Genomic DNA, 20,658 nt, shown 5'->3' on the forward strand with positions numbered 1-20,658 from the left:
GCATTTTAGACAGGGCCCTGTCATAAAAGAAAATGGTGTTTCTCCCTGCGCCTGGAATGGCTTCACTTAAGGAGCCGACAGACCGCAAGTGAGTGAGGTGATCTATTGATGTGGCCAATGGGACACGACTCAGGCCTACCATTGTCTGTGAGTGGATGAGTAGTGCTATTGAAAAGTGGTCAGAAAACTTGTCATTATGTCATTAGACATTAACACAATAGATGGAGACGAGATACTCCTAACGTTAGGTCATATGAAAGACGCTGCTGCGTACGTACTAGAAACCATGAAATATATTGGTCTCTTGGGATCAAGAACCGCTACCATGGCAGTATCGGCTTGTAGGGCGTTGTGGATTCGCCAGTGGAATGCTGATGCAGATTCCAAAAGAAATATGGAGGCTCTCCCGTATAAAGGTGAGGCCTTGTTTGGTGATGGGCTGGATGCGTTAGTCTCGGCGGCTACCGCAGGTAAGTCAACATTCTTGCCTTATGCTCCTACACCGGCGAAAAAGACACATCGCTCTCACATACAGTCCTTTCGGACCAACAAATACAAAAAGGCCAAAGGTTCCCCCTTTTCTCCTTTGTCCTAGAGGATGCTGGGGACTCCAAAAGGACCATGGAGTATAGACGGGATCCGCAGGAGACATGGGCACACTATAAGACTTTGAATGGATGTGAACTGGCTCCTCCCTCTATGCCCCTCCTCCAGACCTCAGTTAGATTCTGTGCCCAGAGGAGACTGGTCACACACTAGGGGAGCTCTACAGAGTTTCTCTAAAAAGACTTTATGTTAGGTATATTATTTTCAGGGAGCACTGCTGGCAACAGGCTCCCTGCTTTGTGGCACTGAGGGGAGAGAAGCAGACCTACTTCTGTGAGTTGATAGGCTCTGCTTCTTAGGCTACTACACACCATAAGCTCCAGAGGGTCTGATCACTTGGGTCGCCTAGCTGCTCGTTCCCGGAGTCGCGCCGCCGTCCCCCTCACAGAGCCAGAAGATAGAAGACAGGTGAGTAACCGAAGCAAAGAAGACGTCTGAAGGTGGCAGAAGACTTCAGTCTTCCTGAGGTACCGCACAGCGGTCGCGCTGCGCGCCATTGCTCTCGCTCACACAGGCACTGCATGGGTGCAGGGCGCAGGGCGGGGGCGCCCTGGGCAGCAATAAAAACCTCATTTATAGGGACTGGCAGCTATATACAGTGCATAGGCACTGTTAGGAGACCCCCACCAGTATAATTAATAGCGGGACCGAAGCGCGCCATGTAAGGGGCGGGGCTTCGTCCTTCAGCTCTGACCAGTGCCATTTTCTCTCCACAGCTTGCTGCAGAGACGCTGCTCCTGGCCCTTCACTGCTGTCACAAGTAACAGAGTGCTAAAAACAAGGGGGGGGGGGGGCACATAAATTTGGTGTTGGTTATTTATATATAACAAGCGCTTATAGGTCTGGGGCATTGTTGTTTTCTTCAGACCGGTGGGGCGCTGGGTGTGAGCTGGCAAACTCCTTCTCTGTCTCTCTGAAAGGCCTTACTGTGGGTCTGTCCCCTTTAGCCCAGTGTGTTTGGGGGTGTCGGTACGTGTGTGTCGACATGGCAGAAACTGAATGCTCTTCCCAGGAGGAGGTGCGTATGGGAGCTGAACAGAATGAAGGAGTGACTCCGTCGGCACCGCCGACTGCTGATTGGGTTGAGATGTGGAGTGTGTTAAATAACAGTGTGGCTTTATTTAAATAATTGTGCATAGGAGACCACAAATAGGTTGAACTCGATGGACAATTGTCTTTTTTCAACCTTAGATACTATGTTACTATGTTTATTGCATAAGAGGTTAGACAAATCTGAGTCTCAGAACCAAGCATGGAGACAAATCGTGGGTGACGTGGTGCCACACACTCAGACCCCCTCAGGGTCCCAAAAACGTTCATTTACCCAGGTAGCAGACACTGATACCGACACGGATTCCGACTCCAGTGTTGACTATAATGATGCGAAGTTGCATCCTAAAGTGGCTAAGAGTATTCAATACATGATAGTGGCGATAAAAGACGTGTTACATATTACGGAAGACCCCGCTGTCCCTGAGACGAGGGTCTGTATGTTTAAGGGGAAGAAACTGGAGGTAACGTTTTACTCCCTCTCATGAAATGAATGCCCTTTTTGAAAAAGCCTGGGAAACGCCAGACAAGAGGTGGCACATTCCCAGGAGGATTGCTATGGCATACCCGTTTCCTTCTCAGGATAGGGTTGGGTGGGAGGCGACACCCACGGTAGACAAAGCTCTAGCGCAATTGTCCAAGAAGGTAGCACTACCGTCTCCTGAAATGGCGACCCTTAAGGATCCTACTGATCGTAGGCAGGAAGCTACCTTGAAATCTATTTATGTCACGACAGGTACGCTGCTCAGGCCGGCTATTGCTTCAGTGTGGGTGAGTAACGCAATTGAAAAGTGTGCAGATAACTTGTCATCAGACATAGACACCCTGGATCGGGATAGCGTGCTTTTGACTCTGGGTCATATCAGGCACGCTGCAGTCTATCTAAAGGAGACGACGAGAGATATTGGCCTTTTGGGATCAAGAGCCAATGCCATGGCAGTCTCGGCCAGGAGGGCGTTGTGGACTCATCAATGGAATAGTGATGCTGATTCTAAGAAGGCTATGGAGGCTCTGCCCTATAAGGGTGGAGTTTTGTTTGGTGAAGGCCTCGCGGACCTGGTTTCTACAGCTACCGCGGGTAAGACCTCTTTTCTGCCTTTTGTTCCTCCACAGCAAAAGAAACGCCTCCATATCAGATGCAGTTCTTTCGGTCGCAGAAATTCCGGAAAGGACGTGGGTCATCCTTCCTTGCGGCGAGAGGTAAGGGAAGAGTAAAAAGATCGCCGGCTGTGGCAAGCTCCCAGGAGCAGAAGTCCTCCCCGGCTTCTGCCAAATCCACCGCATGACGCTGGGGCTCCCCTGCGGGAGTCCGCACCGGTGGGGACGCGTCTTCAGCTCTTCAGTCAGGTCTGGGTTTTCTTGGGCCTGGATCCTTGGGTGCTGAAAATTGTGACCCAAGGATACAAGCTGGAGTTTCAAGACGTGCCCCCACACCAATTTTTCAAATCGCCCTTGCCAGCTTCTCTTCCGGAAAGAGAGGTAGTGTGTACGGCAATACAGACGCTGTGTCACCAGCGAGTCATTGTTGAGGTACCCCCGTCACAGCGGGGAGAAGGTTTTTATTCAAGCCTGTTTGTGGTACCGAAGCCGGATGGCTCAGTCAGGCCGATTCTGAACTTAAAATCCCTCAATGTGTATTTGAAAAGTTTCAAATTCAAGATGGAATCTCTCCGAGCAGTGATCTCCAGTCTGGAGGGGAAGGGGGGGATTTTATGGTGTCAGTCGACATAAAGGATGCTTACCTACATGTCCCCATTTATCCTCCTCATCAGGCGTACCTGAGGTTCACTGTTCAGGATTGTCACTACCAATTTCAGACGTTGCCGTTTGGTCTTTCCACGGCCCCGAGGATTTTCACCAAGGTAATGGCGGAAATTATGGTGCTCCTGCACAAGCAAGGGGTCACAATTATCCCGTACTTGGACGATCTCCTGATAAAGGCGAGATCACAGGAGCAGTTATTAAAAACGTTGCGCTTTCCCTGCAAGTGCTGCAACAGCATGGCTGGCTCCTAAATTTACCAAAGTCGCAGCTGATTCCTACAACTCGGCTGTAATTTTTGGGCATGATTCTGGACACGGAACTGCAGAGGATCTTTCTCCCGTTGGAAAAAGCTCAGGAAATCCAGAAAATGGTCAAGGAACTTCTGAAACCACCAAGAGTGTCGATTCATCACTGCACTCGAGTGCTGGGAAAAATGGTGGTGGCCTACGAGGCCATTCCGTTTGGCAGGTTCCATGCAAGATCGTTTCAGTGGGACCTGCTGGACAAGTGGTCAGGGTCCCATCTGCAGATGCACCAGAAGATAAGTCTGTCCCCCAGGGCCAGGGTTTCTCTCCTGTGGTGGCTCCAAAGTTCTCACCTTCTAGAGGGTCGCAGGTTCGGATCCAAGACTGGATTCTGGTGACCGCGGACGCGAGTCTCCGAGGTTGGGGAGCAGTCACACAGGGACAAAATTTCCAGGGAAAATGGTCAGGCCAGAAAGCTTGTCTGCATATAAACGTGCTGGAGTTAAGGGCCATCTACACGGCCTGCGGCAGGCGGAACATCTTCTTCACGACCTGCCTGTCCTGATTCAGTCGGACAACATCACGGCCGTGGCGCACATAAACCGCCAGGGCGGAACAAAGAGCAGATCGGCGATGGCGGAGGCCACCAAGATCCTTCGCTGGGCGGAAAAACATGCAAGCGCTCTGTCAGCGGTCTTCATTCCTGGAGTGGACAACTGGGAAGCAGACTTCCTCAGCAGACACGATCTCCATCCAGGAGAGTGGGGTCTTCATCAAGAGGTCTTTGCAGAAGTGACAAGTCGTTGGGGACTTCCTCAAATAGACATGATGGCGTCTCGTCTCAACATAAGCTTCAGACATATTGTTCCAGGTCGAGGGACCCTCAAGCAATAGCAGTGGACGCACTAGTGACACCGTGGGTATTTCGGTCGGTCTATGTGTTCCCTCCACTTCCACTCATTCCAAAGGTGTTAAGGATCATAAGAAGAACAAGGGTTCAGGCGATACTCGTTGTTCCAGATTGGCCACGGAGGGCCTGGTATCCGGATCTTCAGGAATTACTCACAGGAGATCCCTGGCCTCTTCCTCTGAGAAAGGATCTGTTACAGCAAGGGCCGTGCGTGTTCCAGGACTTACCGCGGTTGCGTTTGACGGCATGGCGGTTGAACGCCAAATCCTAGCTAGGAAGGGTATTCCCAGGGAAGTCATCCCCACTCTACTTAAAGCTAGAAAGGAGGTAACGGTGAAGCATTATCACCGTATTTGGAGAAAATATGTGTCTTGTTGTGAATCCAAGCAGGCTCCTATGGAAGAATTTCAGCTGGGGCGTTTTCTCCATTTTTTGCAAGCAAGTGTGGATGCGGGCCTGAAGTTAGGCTCCATTAAAGTGCAGGTGTCGGCTTTATCAATTTTCTTTCAAAAGGAATTAGCCTCGCTTCCAGAAGTACAGACTTTCGTAAAAGGCGTACTTCATATCCAACCTCCATTTGTGCCCCCAGTGGGTGTCCGTATTGGCGGCTTTGTCTCACAAAAGCCCCTATCTGATTTTCCATGAGGATAGAGCGGAGTTGAGAACTCGTCAACAATTTCTACCAAAGGTGGTTTCTTCGTTTCACATGAACCAACCTATTGTGGTGCCTGTGGCTACTGAAGCCTTGGCTGATTACAAGTCTCTTGATGTGGTCAGAGCTTTGAAAATTTATGTAGCCAGAACGGCTCGGGTTAGGAAAACAGAGGTGCTGTTTATCCTGTACGCGGCCAACAAGGTTGGCGCTCCTGCTTCTAATCAGACTATTGCGCGCTGGATCTGTAATACGATTCAGCAGGCTCATTCTACGGCTGGATTGCCATTACCGAAATCGGTGAAAGCCCATTCTACTAGGAAGGTGGGCTCATCTTGGGCGGCTGCCCGAGGCGTCTCGGCATTACAGCTTTGCCGAGCAGCTACTTGGTCGTGGTCAAACACTTTTGCAAAGTTCTACAAGTTTGATATCCTGGCTGATGAGGACCTCATGTTTGCTCAATCGGTGCTGCAGAGTCATCCGCACTTATCCCACCCGGTTTGGAGCTATGGTATAATCCCCATGGTCCTTCTGGAGTCCCCAGCATCCTCTAGGACGAAGGAGAAAATAAGATTTTAATACCTACCGGTAAATCCTTTTCTCTTAGTCCGTAGAGGATGCTGGGCGCCCGTCCCAGTGCGTACTGTATCTGCAGTACTTGTAAATAGTTATTGCTTGTGTTACACAAAGGTTGTGTTTGGTAGGGGTCAGCCTGTTGCTGATCTGTTTTGGTTCACACTGTTAACTGGGTTTAGTTAAAGGCCATGTTGTACGGTGTGTTGTGGTATGAGCTGGTACGTATCTCACCCTTAGTTTAATAAAATCCTTTTTCTCGAAATGTCCGTCTCCTCTGGGCACAGTTCCTATAACTGAGGTCTGGAGGAGGGGCATAGAGGGAGGAGCCAGTTCACACCCATTCAAAGTCTTATAGTGTGCCCATGTCTCCTGCGGATCCGTCTATACCCCATGGTCCTTTTGGAGTCTCCAGCATCCTCTACGGACTAAGAGAAAAGGATTTACCGGTAGGTATTAAAATCCTATTTTTTGCAGGTAGGGGAAGGGGAAAAGGAAAGAAATCCGCAGCGTCTCCCGGATCGCAGGAGCAGAAGTTCACCCCTGCTTCTGCCAAATCTGCAGCATAACGCTGGGGCTCCCTTGCAGGAGTCCGCTCGGGTAGGGGGCACATCTGAAATTTTTCAGCCAAATCTGGATTCAATCTGGCCTGGACCAATGGGTCTTACAAATAGTGTCCCATGGGTACAAACTAGAGTTTCAAGACGTCCCCCCATGCCGATTTTTCAAATCGACCTTGCCAGGTTCTCTTCCGGGAAGAGAGGCAGTAACAACGGCTATTCAAAAATTATGTCAGGATCAGGTCATTGTCCTGGTACCCTTGGCACAGTAAGGAGAAGGTTTTTTATTCAAGCCTTTTTGTAGTTCCGAAGCCGGACGGCTCGGTCAGACCGATCCTAAACCTAAAAAATCTGAATCTCTACTTGAAACGATTCAAGTTAAAAATGGAATCACTGAGGGCAGTGATTTCCAGTCTGGAGGAGGGGGACTACATGGTGTCTGTAGACATAAAGGATGCTTACCTGCATGTTCCCATTTATCCTCCTCACCAGGCTTATTTGAGATTCGCGGTTCAGGATTGCCATGACCAATTCCAGACGTTACCTTTCGGTCTCTCCACGGCGCCGAGGGTATTCACCAAGGTATGGCGGAGATGATGGTTCTCCTGCGTCAAAAAAGAGTCAATATAATTCTTTATCTAGACGATCTCCTGATAAAGGCGAGATCCAGGGAGCAGTTGTTACAAAACATCACACTCTCCCTGTCAATACTCCAACAACACGGTTGGGTCATAAATTATCCAAAGTCACAGTTGGAACCGACGACAAGATTGTTTTTTCTCGGGATGATTCTGGACACAGAAGTTCAGAGAGTATTTCTTCCAGTGGAAAAGGCTCTGGAAATCCAGAAAATGGTAAAACAGATATTGAAACCATCAAGTGTGTCGATCCATCAGTGCATTCGATTGTTGGGGAAGATGGTGGCGGCCTACGAGGCCATACAGTTTGGCAGGTCCCATGCCAGAGTTTTCCAGTGGGACCTGTTGGACAAGTAGTCGGGATCCCACCTACACATGCACCGGAAGATAATCCTGTCGTCAAAAGCCAGGATTTCGCTCCTGTGGTGGCTACACAGTTCTCATCTACTAGAAGGACGCAGGTTCGGGATTCACGACTTGGTCCTGGTAACCACGGATGCTAGTCTCCGTGGCTGGGGAGCTGTCACTCAGGAGGAAAGCTTCCAATGAAAATGGTCAAGTCAGGAAGCCTGCCTTCACATAAACGTGCTGGAATTGAGAGCTATTTACAACAGCCTTCAACAAGCGGTACATCTTCTTCAAGATGATCCCGTGCAGATCCAGTTGGACAATGTAACAGCAGTCGCGTACATATACAGGCAGGGTGGAACGAAAAGCAGAGCGGCAATGGCAGAGGTGACGAAGATCCTCCTCTGGGCAGAAAGACATGTAAAGGCTCTGTCTGCAATTTTCATTCCGGGAGTAGACAACTGGGAAGCAGACTTCCTCAGCAGACACTGAGAGTGGGGCCTCCATCCAGGAGAGTGGGGCCTCCACCAAGAAATCTTCGCAGAGGTGACAAGTCTTTGGGGAGTTCCTCAAGTAGACATGATGGCATCTCGTCTCTCAACAAGAAGCTTCAGAAATATTGTTCCAGGTCGAGAGACCCTCAAGCAATAGCAGTGGATGCGCTAGTGACCAAGTGGGTATTCCGGTCAGTGTATGTCTTCCCTCCACTTCCGCTGATCCCAAAAGTTCTCAGGATCATAAGAAGAACAAGGGTTCGAGCAATCTTCATTGCCCCAGACTGGCCAAGGAGGGCTTGGTACCCAGATCTTCAGGAGTTGCTCATAGAAGATCCTTGGCCTCTTCCTCTTCGCGAGGACCTGCTGCAGCAGGGGCCGTGCGTGTATCAAGACATACCGCGGCTACGTTTGACGGCATGGCTGTAGAGCACCGGATCCTAGCCCGAAAGGGTATTCCCAAGGAAGTCATCCCCACCCTTATTCAGGCCAGAAAAGGAGTAACGTCGAAACATTACCAGCGTATTTGGAAACAATATGTGTCTTGGTGTGAATCCAAGAAGGCTCCTACGGAAGAGTTTCAGATGGGACGTTTTCTCCATTTTCTGCAGGCTGGTGTGGAGGCGGGCCTCCGATTGGGGTCAATCAAGGTCCAGATTTCGGCCTTGTCAGTGTTCTTCCAAAAACAATTGGCCTCTCTTCCAGAGGTTCAGACCTTCGTGAAAGGGGTTCTGCACATGCAGCCAGCATTTGTGCCTCCAGTGGCACCATGGGACCTTAACGTGGTGTTGCAGTTCCTTCAATCGGATTGGTTTGAGCCTCTACAAGAGATAGAGTTGAAGTTTCTCACTTGGAAAGTGGTGATGCTTTTGGCATTGGCATCCGCACAGCGGGTTTCTGAATTGGGGGCCTTGTCTCACAAGAGCCCTTACCTGATCTTCCATGAAGATAGGGCAGAGTTGAGAACTCGTCAACATTTTCCTCCAAAGATGGTTTCATCTTTCCACATAAACCAACCTATTGTGGTGCCAGTGGTACTGACACATTCACTGAGTCAAAGTCTCTAGATGTGGTTAGGGCTTTGAAGATTTATGTCGCTAGAACAGCTCGAATACGGAAAACAGAGTCTTTGTTTGTCCTGTATGCTCACAACAAGATTGGGTGTCCTGCTTCCAAGCAGACTATTGCGCGTTTGATCAGAGGTACGATTCAGCACGCTCATACTACGGCTGGATTGCCGTTACCGACATCGGTGAAGGCCCATTCCACTAGGAAGGTGGGCTCATTCTGGGCGGCTGCCCGGGGGATCTCGGCATTGCAACTTTGCCGAGCAGCTACTTGGTCGGGGTCAAACACGTTTGCAAAATTCTACAAGTTTGACACCTTGGCCGATGAAGACCTCAAGTTCGGTCAATCGGTGCTGCAGGGTCATCCGCACTCTCCCGCCCGTACTGGAGCTTTGGTATAGACCCCATGGTCATGACGTGGACCCCAGCATCCTCTAGGACCTATGAGAAAACAGGATTTTGATACCTACCGGTAAATTCTTTTTTCCTAGTCCGTAGAGGATGCTGGGCGCGTGTCCCAGTGCGTACTTTACCTGCAGTTTTGTTATTAGAGTTACACAAGTTGTGTTATATTAGTTTCAGCATGTTGCTGTCATTGGTTCATGCCTGTTGGCGTGTGTTCTGTTGAATGCCATTTTGTTCGGCAAGGTTGAGGTGTGAGCTGGTATGTATCTCACCACTAATATTAAAGTAAATCCTTTCCTCGAAATGTCCGTCTCCCTGGGCACAGTTCCTGTAACTGAGGTCTGGAGGAGGGGTATAGAGGGAGGAGCCAGTTCACACCCATTGAAAAGTCTTAAGAATGCCCATGGCTCCTGCGGAACCGTCTATACCCCATGGTCATGAAGTGGACCCCAGCATCCTCTACGGACTAAGAGAAAAGGATTTACCGGTAGGTATCAAAATCCTGTTTTTTGCCTGTTGCCTGTCCCTGCCTTGCCCACTGCCAGCTTTTGATGTTAAATTGTTTTTTAGACTGCGCTCTTGTCCACAAGCTGCTCTAACCTTGATTTGCTAACTGAACTATGCAATGTATGACTCTCATCCCTGTAACCAGTCTATCTGAATCCAGGGCCGGAATAAGCCTTGGGGGTGCCCGGGGCACTTAAGACAGGGGGCCCCCGATGGAAGGTGAGGGATGTATATTAATTTGTGCATACCTACCAACATGTCCCATTCCAGGAGGGACAAAATGCTCTCTACCTGGACTTGCCACTTAATGATTGGCGTCACCTGTGTTGAACTATTTAATTGAAGAAAGGTACTTCAACACAGGTGATTGCAATCATAAATTAAGAAGGAAGTCCAGGTAGAGAGCATTTTGACCCTCCTGGAATGGATCATGGTGGGAGGTATAGATTGTGTATATTAAATTTAAACCAATGGTGTATATTAGTTTTAAACTAATAGTTTAATAATTCCAGGGTACTGTTTATAGCTCCATCTAATTGAAAGACAACTATTTTATAAACTTTTCTTGTAGTAGAACAAAGACAACTTAACCTTAAAAACACATAGAAAAATAAAACAATTAATCTTGTCACATGCAAGAATATCAGCAGCCTCTGTACTACTTACACACTGGGACAGGACTCAGGAGGACTCTTTGTGTGTGTCTCTATCTCTAGACCCAAATGGTTTAGTTGCATAACAGTTTACACAGGACTCAGACACCCAGGCGGGTAGGAGGAGAAACTGGGATCCCTGTGTCACTTACAGCTCTCTCCACCCACCTATCTCTCCTCTGGTCAGAAAGCCCTGTCGGAAGCTCATGAAACATGATATTCCTGTGTCTCTACCTGCACTGCATACTGTCCTACTCACATTCTGAATGCTGGTCCTGCTGCTGCTTAAAAGATAAAGCTAGTGATGTCAGTGTGCTCTGGCCGGGGGCCCCCCTGACAAAGGGGGGCCCGGGGTACAGTATGCCTTGCATGCCCCCCTTAATCTGGCTATGTCTGAATCCAGACCTGATGCAACCATACCAATATCACCTGTGCTACTGCTGTCAAGTTCTTTCCGCAATACCCAGAGACAATAAGTTCATTTTACATACAACTTGAAGAGCAGTGGCCATACATGTACTTATGAGATAATTGAGCTTTATGAAAAGCTAGATTGGTATAATCAAAGACCTTGTGAAGCAGACCTAGAGATCTTATTTTATGTCCACTGTATTGCCCTAATTACTACAGAACAAGGCACTATGGAGCTAATTCAGCACGGCTCACATTTGTAAAGCTGATCGCAAGCAACTTTTCAAATGTGATCCTTTGCGATGCCAGTGCTGCGACCGCGTCACAGCCTGGGATCAACACCTCGACTGATGGTCGCGATGTTCCTCTCAGACTGCCAGCTGAGTTAAGCCTCAGGGGCAACTACAGTATATTTCTCTGACGTCCTAGTGGATGCTGGGAACTCCGTAAGGACCATGGGGAATAGCGGCTCCGCAGGAGACTGGGCACAACTAAAAGAAAGCTTTTAGACTACCTGGTGTGCACTGGCTCCTCCCACTATGACCCTCCTCCAAGCCTCAGTTAGATTTCTGTGCCCGGCCGAGCTGGATGCACACTAGGGGCTCTCCTGAGCTCCTAGAAAGAAAGTTTATTTTAGGTTTTTTATTTTACAGTGAGACCTGCTGGCAACAGGCTCACTGCATCGAGGGACTAAGGGGAGAAGAAGCGAACCTACCTGCTTGCAGCTAGCTTGGGCTTCTTAGGCTACTGGACACCATTAGCTCCAGAGGGAACGACCGCATGGAACTGGCCTTGGTGTTCGTTCCCGGAGCCGCGCCGCCGTCCCCCTTACAGAGCCAGAAGCAAGAAGAGGTCCGGAAAATCGGCGGCAGAAGACATCAGTCTTCACCAAGGTAGCGCACAGCACTGCAGCTGTGCGCCATTGCTCCTCATACACACTTCACACTCCGGTCACTGAGGGTGCAGGGCGCTGGGGGGGGGCGCCCTGAGCAGCAATAAAAACACCTTGGCTGGCAAATATATCACAATATATAGCCCCAGAGGCTATATATGTGATAAATACCCCTGCCAGAATCCATAAAAAAGCTGGAGAAAAGTCCGCGAAAAAGGGGCGGAGCTATCTCAGCACACTGGCGCCATTTTCTCTTCACAGTACAGCTGGAAGACAGCTCCCCAGGCTCTCCCCTGTAGTTTGCAGGCTCAAAGGGTTAAAAAGAGAGGGGGGGCACTAAATTTAGGCGCAATATTGTATATACAAGCAGCTATTGGGAAAAATTCACTCAATATAGTGTTAATCCCTAAATTATATAGCGCTCTGGTGTGTGCTGGCATACTCTCTCTCTCTGTCTCCCCAAAGGGCTGTGTGGGGTCCTGTCCTCAGTCAGAGCATTCCCTGTGTGTGTGCGGTGTGTCGGTACGGCTGTGTCGACACGTTTGATGAGGAGGCTTATGTGGTGGCAGAGCAGATGCCGATAAATGTGATGTCGCCCCCTGTGGGGCCGACACCAGAGTGGATGGATAGGTGGAAGGTATAAACGACAGTGTCAACTCCTTACATAAAAGGCTGGATGACGTAACAGCTATGGGACAGCCGGCTGCTCAGCCGCGCCTGCCCAGGCGTCTCAAAGGCCATCAGGGGCTCAAAAACGCCCGCTCCCTCAGATGGCAGACACAGATGTCGACACGGAGTCTGACTCCAGTGTCGACGAAGTTGAGACATATACACAATCCACTAGGAACATCCGTTACATGATCCCGGCAATAAAAAATGTGTTACACATTTCTGACATTAACCCAAGTACCACTAAAAAAGGGTTTTATGTGTGGGGAGAAAAAGCAGGCAGTGTTTTGTTCCCCCATCAAATGAGTGATTGAAGTGTGAAAAAGCGTGGGTTCCCCCGATAAGAAAATGGTAATTTCTAAAAAGTTACTGATGGCGTACCCTTTCCCGCCAGAGGATAAGTTACGCTGGGAGATATCCCCTAGGGGGGATAAGGCGCTCACACGTTTGTCAAAAAAGGTGGCACTGCCGTCTTAGGATACGGCCACTTTGAAGGTACCTGCTGATAAAAAGCAGGAGGCTATCCTGAAGTCTGTATTTACACACTCAGGTACTAGACTGAGACCTGCAGATAGTGCTGCTGCAGCGTGGTCTGTGACCCTGTCAAACAGGGATACTATTTTGCGAATATATTAAAGACGTCGTCTTATATATGAGGGATGCACAGAGGGATATTTTGCCGGCTGGCATCCAGAATTAATGCAATGTCCATTCTGTCAGGAGGGTATTAGAGACCCGACACTGGACAGGTGATGCTGACTTTAAAAGGCACATAGAGCCTTATAAGGGTGAGGAATTGTTTGGGGATGGTCTCTGGGACCTCGTATCCACAGCAACAGCTGGGAAGAAATTTTTTTACCTCAGGTTTCCTCACAGCCTAAGAAAGCACTGTATTATCAGGTACAGTCCTTTCGGCTTCAGAAAAGCAAGCGGGTCAAAGGCGCTTCTTTTCTGCACAGAGACGAGGGAAGAGGGAAAAAGCTGCACCAGTCAGCCAGTTCCCAGAATCAAAATTCTTCCCCCGCTTCCTCTGAGTCCACCGCATGACGCGGGGGCTCCACAGGCGTAGCCAGTTACGGTGGGGGGCCGCCTCAAAAATGTCAGCGATCAGTGGGCTCGCTCACAGGTGGATCCCTGGATCCTTCATGTAGTATCTCAGGGGTACAAGCTGGAATTCGAGGCGTCTCCCCCCCGCCGTTTCCTCAAATCTGCCTTGCCGACAACTCCCTCAGGCAGGGAGACTGTGCTAGAGGCAATTCACAAGCTGTATTCCCAGCAGGTGATAGTCAAGGTGCCCCTACTTCAACAAGGACGGGGTTACTATTCCACACTGTTTGTGGTACCGAAACCGGACGGTTCGGTGAGACCCATGTTAAATTTGAAATCCTTGAACACATATATAAAAAAATTCAAGTTCAAGATGGAATCGCTCAGGGCGGTTATTGCAAGCCTGGAGGAGGGGGATTACATGGTATCCCTGGACATCAAGGATGCTTACCTACATGTCCCCATTTACCATCTTCACCAGGAGTACCTCAGATTTGTGGTACAGGATTGCCATTACCAATTCCAAACACTGCCGTTTGGACGGTCCACGGCACCGAGGGTCTTTACCAATGTAATGGCAGAAATGATGATACTCCTTCGAAAAAAGAGAGTTTTAATTATCCCGTACTTGGACGATCTCCTTATAAAGGCGAGGTCCAAGGAGCAGTTGTTGGTCGGAGTAGCACTATCTCGGGAAGTGCTACAACAGCACGGATGGATTCTATACTTTCCAAAGTCACAGCTGGTTCCTACCACACGCCTACTGTTCCTGGGGATGGTTCTGGACACAGAACAGAAAAAAGTATTTCTCCCGCAGGAGAAAGCCAAGGAGCTGTCATCTCTAGTCAGAGACCTCCTGAAACCAAAACAGGTATCGGTGCATCACTGCACACGAGTCCTGGGAAAAATGATAGCTTCTTACGAAGCAGAATTCCATTCGGCAGGTTCCATGCAAGAACCTTTCAGTGGGACCTCTTGGACAAATGGTCGGGATCGCATCTTCAGATGCATCGGCTGATAACCCTGTCTCCAAGGACCAGGGTATCTCTATTGTGGTGGCTGCAGAGTGCTACTCTTCAAGAGGGCCGCAGATTCGGCATACAGGACTGGGTCCTGGTAACCACGGATGCCAACCTTCGAGGCTGGGGGGCAGTCACACAGGGAAGAAATTTCCAAGGACTTTGGTCAAGTCAGGAGTCGTCCCTACACATAAATGTTCTGGAACTGAGGGCCATTTACAATGCCCTAAGTCTGGCAAGGCCTCTGCTTCAAAACCAGCCGGTACTGATCCGATCAGACAACATCACGGCGGTCGCCCATGTAAACCGACAGGGCGGCACAAGAAGCAGGATGGCGATGGCAGAAGCCACAAGGATTCTCCGATGGGCGGAAAATCACGTCTTAGCACTGTCAGCAGTGTTCATTCCGGGAGTGGACAACTGGGAAGCAGACTTCCTCAGCAGACACGACCTACACCCGGGAGAGTGGGGACTTCATCCAGAAGTCTTCCAACTGTTGGTAAACCGTTGGGAAAGGCCACAGGTGGACATGATGGCGTCCCGCCTAAACAAAAAACTAGATATTGCGCCAGGTCAAGGGACCCTCAGGCGATAGCTGTTGACGCTCTAGTGACACCGTGGGTGTACCAGTCGGTTTATGTATTCCCTCCTCTGCCTCTCATACCAAAGGTACTGAGAATAATAAGAAAACGAGGAGTAAGAACGATACTCGTGGTTCAGGATGGGCCAAGAAGAGCTTGGTACCCAGAACTTCAAGAAATGATATCTGAGGACCCATGGCCTCTACCGCTCAGACAGGATCTGCTACAGCAGGGGCCCTGTCTGTTCCAAGACTTACCGCGGCTGCGTTTGACGGCATGGCGGTTGAATTCCGGATCCTAAAGGAAAAGGGCATTCCGGAGGAAGTCATTCCTACGCTGATAAAAGCCAGGAAAGAAGTAACCGCAAACCATTATCACCGTATTTGGCGAAAATATGTTGCGTGGTGTGAGGCCAGGAAGGCCCCAACAGAGGAATTTCAGCTGGGTCGTTTTCTGCACTTCCTACAGTCAGGAGTGACTATGGGCCTAAACTTGGGTTCCATTAAGGTCCAGATTTCGGCTCTGTCGATTTTCTTCCAGAAAGAACTGGCTTCACTGCCTGGAGTTCAGACATTTGTAAAGGGAGTGCTACATATTCAGCCCCCTTTTGTGCCTCCTGTGGCACCTTGGGATCTCAACGTGGTGTTGAGTTTCCTAAAATCACATTGGTTTGAGCCACTTAAAACTGTGGATTTGAAATATCTCACGTGGAAAGTGGTCATGTTATTGGCCTTGGCTTCGGCCAGGCGCGTGTCAGAATTGGCGGCTTTGTCATGTAAAAGCCCTTATCTGATTTTCCATATGGATAGGGCAGAATTGAGGACTCGTCCCCAGTTTCTCCCTAAGGTGATATCAGCTTTTCACTTGAATCAACCTATTGTAGTGCCTGCGGCTACTAGGGACTTGGAAGATTCCAAGTTACTGGACGTAGTCAGGGCCTTAAAAATTTATATTTCCAGGACGGCTGGAGTCAGGAAAACTGACTCGCTTTTTATCCTGTAGGCACCCAACAAAATAGGTGCTCCTGCTTCTAAGCAGACTATTGCTCGCTGGATTTGTAGCACTATTCAGCTGGAGCATTCTGCGGCTGGATTGCCGCATCCTAAATCAGTAAAAGCCCATTCCACGAGGAAAGTGGGCTCATCTTGAGCGGCTGCCCGAGCGGTCTCGGCTTTACAACTTTGCCGAGCTGCAACTTGGTCAGGGGCAAACACGTTTGCAAAATTCTACAAATTTGATACCCTGGCTGAGGAGGACCTTGAGTTCTCTCATTCGGTGCTGCAGAGTCATCCGCACTCTCCCGCCCGTTTGGGAGCTTTGGTATAATCCCCATGGTCCTTACGGAGTTCCCAGCATCCACTAGGACGTCAGAGAAAATAAGATTTTACTCACCGGTAAATCTATTTCTCGTAGTCCGTAGTGGATGCTGGGCGCCCATCCCAAGTGCGGATTGTCTGCAATACTTGTATGTAGTTATTGCCTAACTAAGGGTTATTGTTGAGCCATCTGTTGAGAGGCTCGGTTATATTTCATACTGTTAACTGGGTATAGTATCACAAGTTATACGGTGTGATTGGTGTGGCTGGTATGAGTCTTACCCGGGATTCAAAATCCTTCCTTATTGTGTCAGCTCTTCCGGGCACAGTATCCTAACTGAGGCTTGGAGGAGGGTCATAGTGGGAGGAGCCAGTGCACACCAGGTAGTCTAAAAGCTTTCTTTTAGTTGTGCCCAGTCTCCTGCGGAGCCGCTATTCCCCATGGTTCTTACGGAGTTCCCAGCATCCACTACAGACTACGAGAAATAGATTTACCGGTGAGTAAAATCTTATTTTTTGCTTCTTCTGTGAATCTTAAAGTGATCATCCACTATTCAGACTTGTCTGAACTGCAGATCGCATCAGATTTCTCTTGAACTCTCCAGGGAACGTCCCGGGAATTGGATCGTACCCTGGCTTTAATTTTCACTACATTCACTTCAAATATATCTGATGCGATCTATCATGTGCCAGATCACATCAGATATATCTGATGCACACATGCTACATGTGATTCATCTGCTGCTGCTGCTGCCGCCGCGTACTGTGGTGGGTGGGAGTGGCCAGGGAGATGCCAGTCAAGTGACGCTTCAGATGAAACTGATCAGATACATCTGAAGTAAAAAAAACACCCCGATGTGCACCTGATTTCTTCAGATTCAGATAAATAGTTGGGGCAGTCACAAAGATCTGTAGTTCATACATATCTGACACGGGACTGCGCATCAGATCGGAAGAGCCATCCGATGTAACACTTTTCTTCAGATTTTTCGGTCAGATGCGTCGAAATATGAAGAAAAGTGCCCAACTCGGACTAGTGGATGCGGGCCTTTAGACTGGAGAACACTGAGAATAGTATGTGTAGATGTGCTGCTGTTACATCCTCCTGAGTATAAGACAAAAGGTATCCCATGGTGACATACAGTGGTGGATTTCCCATGTGAGGCATGTGCCTGGGGATGACACTTGCTGAGGAAGGGGGGGCGGCACGGCATGCTTTCCTGCATGAGAGCCCTGCTAGGCTGTTAGACTGATGGCCAGATTAGGCCAGGTGATTGTTTTGTTTTGTCATTACAACTTGTGGTGGTGGGATGGGGGGAGATGGGGAGTGGGGGAGGTTGGTGTTGGTGTTGCTTTAGCCCTAACATGAAAGGGGCAGTGACGTTATTGGGCCTACTGATAATGTTGTTCCTAGGGGCGGCCTGACCCCGTAAATTTGGTGACATAATGAAAAAATGTTTACTTATTTATTTCATAGCCCTGGGATGACATCCCACAACACATATCTTTTATTATTCTTTAGAGATATGAGTTTGCCCTATAAAATTACCTGTCTCTACTTTCATCCCTTATTCACATTAAGATGCCCATAATAATAATGTTTCTTCCAGGTTTGTGAAATTCTATCAGAAGAGGAGGCTTCTCAATCCTTATTAAGGTCAGTTTAAATGAACTCATGAAGTGCTATTGTAAGGACAAATTTCAGGGAGCGTGTGTCAGTCTGTGGACCATGCAGAGTTGGACATAAGCATAAATACGCCTGTTTACAGGCATATAATTTGCCATCTAGACACTGCACCCTGATGATAATGACCAGTAGCACACAAAGCATATGCAATATGCATACAATTCTCCATACGGACTAATATACTCACTTTTCTCTTACGTCCTAGAGGATACTGGGGTCCATATTAGTACCATGGGGTATAGACGGGTCCACCAGGAGCCATTGGCACTTTATGAGTTTGAGAGTGTGGGCTGGCTCCTCCCTCTATGCCCTTCCTACCAGACTCAGTTTAGAAAATGTGCCCGGAGGAGCCGGTTACAGCTAAGGGAGCTCCATAGGAGTTCTTTTAGTTTTGTTATTTTTATTAGAGTTAGGTGTTGCTGCTGGCAACAGTCTCCCTGCTTCCTGGGACTAAGGGGGGGGTAGTGTCCGCCCTGCGGGGTCTGAGCCACTTACTCCGCTAACAGGACACTGAGCTCCTGAGGGGATCGAATGTTCGCCGCCACAGGGTCAATGCTCACCCCAGCAGCATGCCGCCACCCCCTTACAGAGCCAGAAGATAGGTGGCGAGTTAGTCACCGGCCCCCCTGGCAAGCGGGGAGCCGGTGTAAAGATGGCGGCAACAGAGTAGGGAGCGTGGTATTAACCGCGCTCCAGAGCTCAGAGGCACACTGTGCGGCACCGTGTGGGGCGCCCTGAGCCAGCGCCTACACCCTGAACTGGTCAGCAAGCCTGTCGGGGTCTCCGGATCTCTGCCAGCATATACCTCAGGCCAGTATAATCCATGTGAAGAGCGGGAAGACGCGCCATCTTCAGGGGACGGAGCTTCTCAGAGCGGACCCTGCAGCGTTCAGCGCCATTTTCTCTGCCTGCAGTCTTCAGCGTTGTCCCTCCACACCAACTCCAGCTATCTGTACAGTACCAAGGGGTTGTAGAAGGGGGGGAGGCAGTGTGTATACTGTCTACCTATTAAGGTGCACAGTCTGCGAGGGGTGGGGATACCCTGTATCTCATAAGCTCTGTGTGTGGGTTGGCTCCAATCTCTGTGTCTCTCTGCCATTCTTGGGGGAAAACGCTGTATGCCCTTACCCTGTGTGTATGTGGGGTGTGTGGGGATTGCAAGCAGCCATGTCTAGAGACTCTGTATCATATGCTACAGAAGATATATCTTCTCAGGAAGATCCCATTCCATGTAATCAGGATTGCACTGTTGTAGCACATATCCCGGCTAGGGAACCGGAGTGGTTAGCCTCTCTTAAGGGGGTTATTTCTCAGATTTCTGAGAGGGTTGCACAGACTAAGAATACAACTCAGGTTTTAAAGTCTGCTATGGCAGTATGGTCCGGTTCTGTTCCCTCGGGCCCCACTGCGGTACACTCTCAAAAACGTGCTCTTGCCCAAATTACGCAGGATGACATGGATACCGATTCTGACACAGCAGACGGTGATTTGGATGTGTTGAAGGGGGCGGCATCATTTGCTAAGGGGTGCAGTTGATGACTGAGGCCATGAGAGATGTGTTAAATATTGCTGACGCAACTCCTGAGCAGGTTGAGGAGGCTTACTTCACTGATAATAAGAAAGCCTCGCTAACCTTCTCTGCAGCTAAAGAATTAAATGCTATTTTTGAAAAATCCTGGGAGAACTCAGAGAAAAAATTCCAGATCCCAAAAAGGGTTCTGGTTGCTTTTCCCTTCCCTGAGGAAGATAGGAAAAAATGGGAGACCCTGTTTATAGTTGACGCATCTGTCTCCAGGCTGTCAAAGAAGGTGGTCTTACCTGTCCCGGGATCTACCGCGTTGAAAGAACCGGCAGATCGCAAGGTTGACACTACGCTCAAGTCCATATACACGGCTTCAGGGGCGATATTGCGGCCTACTATTGCCTGTGCATGGATTTTTGAAGCTATAGCAAAGTGGTCAGGCACACTACTGGAGGACTTGGCTATGATGGATAAAGGTGACGTTGAATTGTTTTTACGTAACATACCGGATTCTGCGGGATTTATGGTAGAATCCATGAAGTACCATGTCCGTCTCGGCTCGCAGGGGTCTCTGGCTGCGCCAATGGTATGCGGACGCGGAATCCAGGAGAAGTGTGGAGAACCTACCCTACACAGGTCAGGCTCTTTTTGGGGAGGCGCTGGATGCGTGGATTTCCACGGCAACCGCAGGTAAATCTCCTTTTCTTCCCTCCGCTGCACCGGCTACGAAGAAACCTTTTTCTCCCAATACGTCCTAGTCCTTTCGGCCCGCTTGATCTAGAAAGAACAAGCCCTCTAACACCTTCTTTATAGGAGGTCGTGCTAAATCCAAAAATCCTGCACCTGCAGGTTCCCAGGACCAGAAGTCTGCTTCTGGTGCCTCAAAATCCTCAGCATGACGGTGGACCGCGCAGCCTGGAGGTCGGTCAGGTGGGAGCAAGACTCCGGCATTTCAGCCACGTCTGGGTGTCATCCAGCCTGGATCCCTGGGTGCAGGATATTGTGTCCCGGGAGTACAGGCTGGAGTTTCAAACTCCTCCAC

At 49.3% G+C, this 20,658-nt stretch overlaps 1 protein-coding gene across 1 annotated transcript in view; it reads left to right on the forward strand.

Moving 5' to 3' along the window:
- Nucleotides 1–20,658, forward strand: part of LOC134889019 (uncharacterized) — a 391,009-nt gene that overhangs the window by 128,558 nt on the left and 241,793 nt on the right. The window contains exon 5 of the mRNA XM_063913347.1: nt 18,018–18,064. Within this exon, the coding sequence (XP_063769417.1) occupies nt 18,018–18,064 (47 nt within the window). The remainder of the gene's footprint in view (nt 1–18,017; nt 18,065–20,658) is intronic.

This window comes from Pseudophryne corroboree, chromosome 1, assembly GCF_028390025.1.
Source record: "Pseudophryne corroboree isolate aPseCor3 chromosome 1, aPseCor3.hap2, whole genome shotgun sequence".
Lineage (NCBI taxonomy): Eukaryota > Metazoa > Chordata > Amphibia > Anura > Myobatrachidae > Pseudophryne > Pseudophryne corroboree.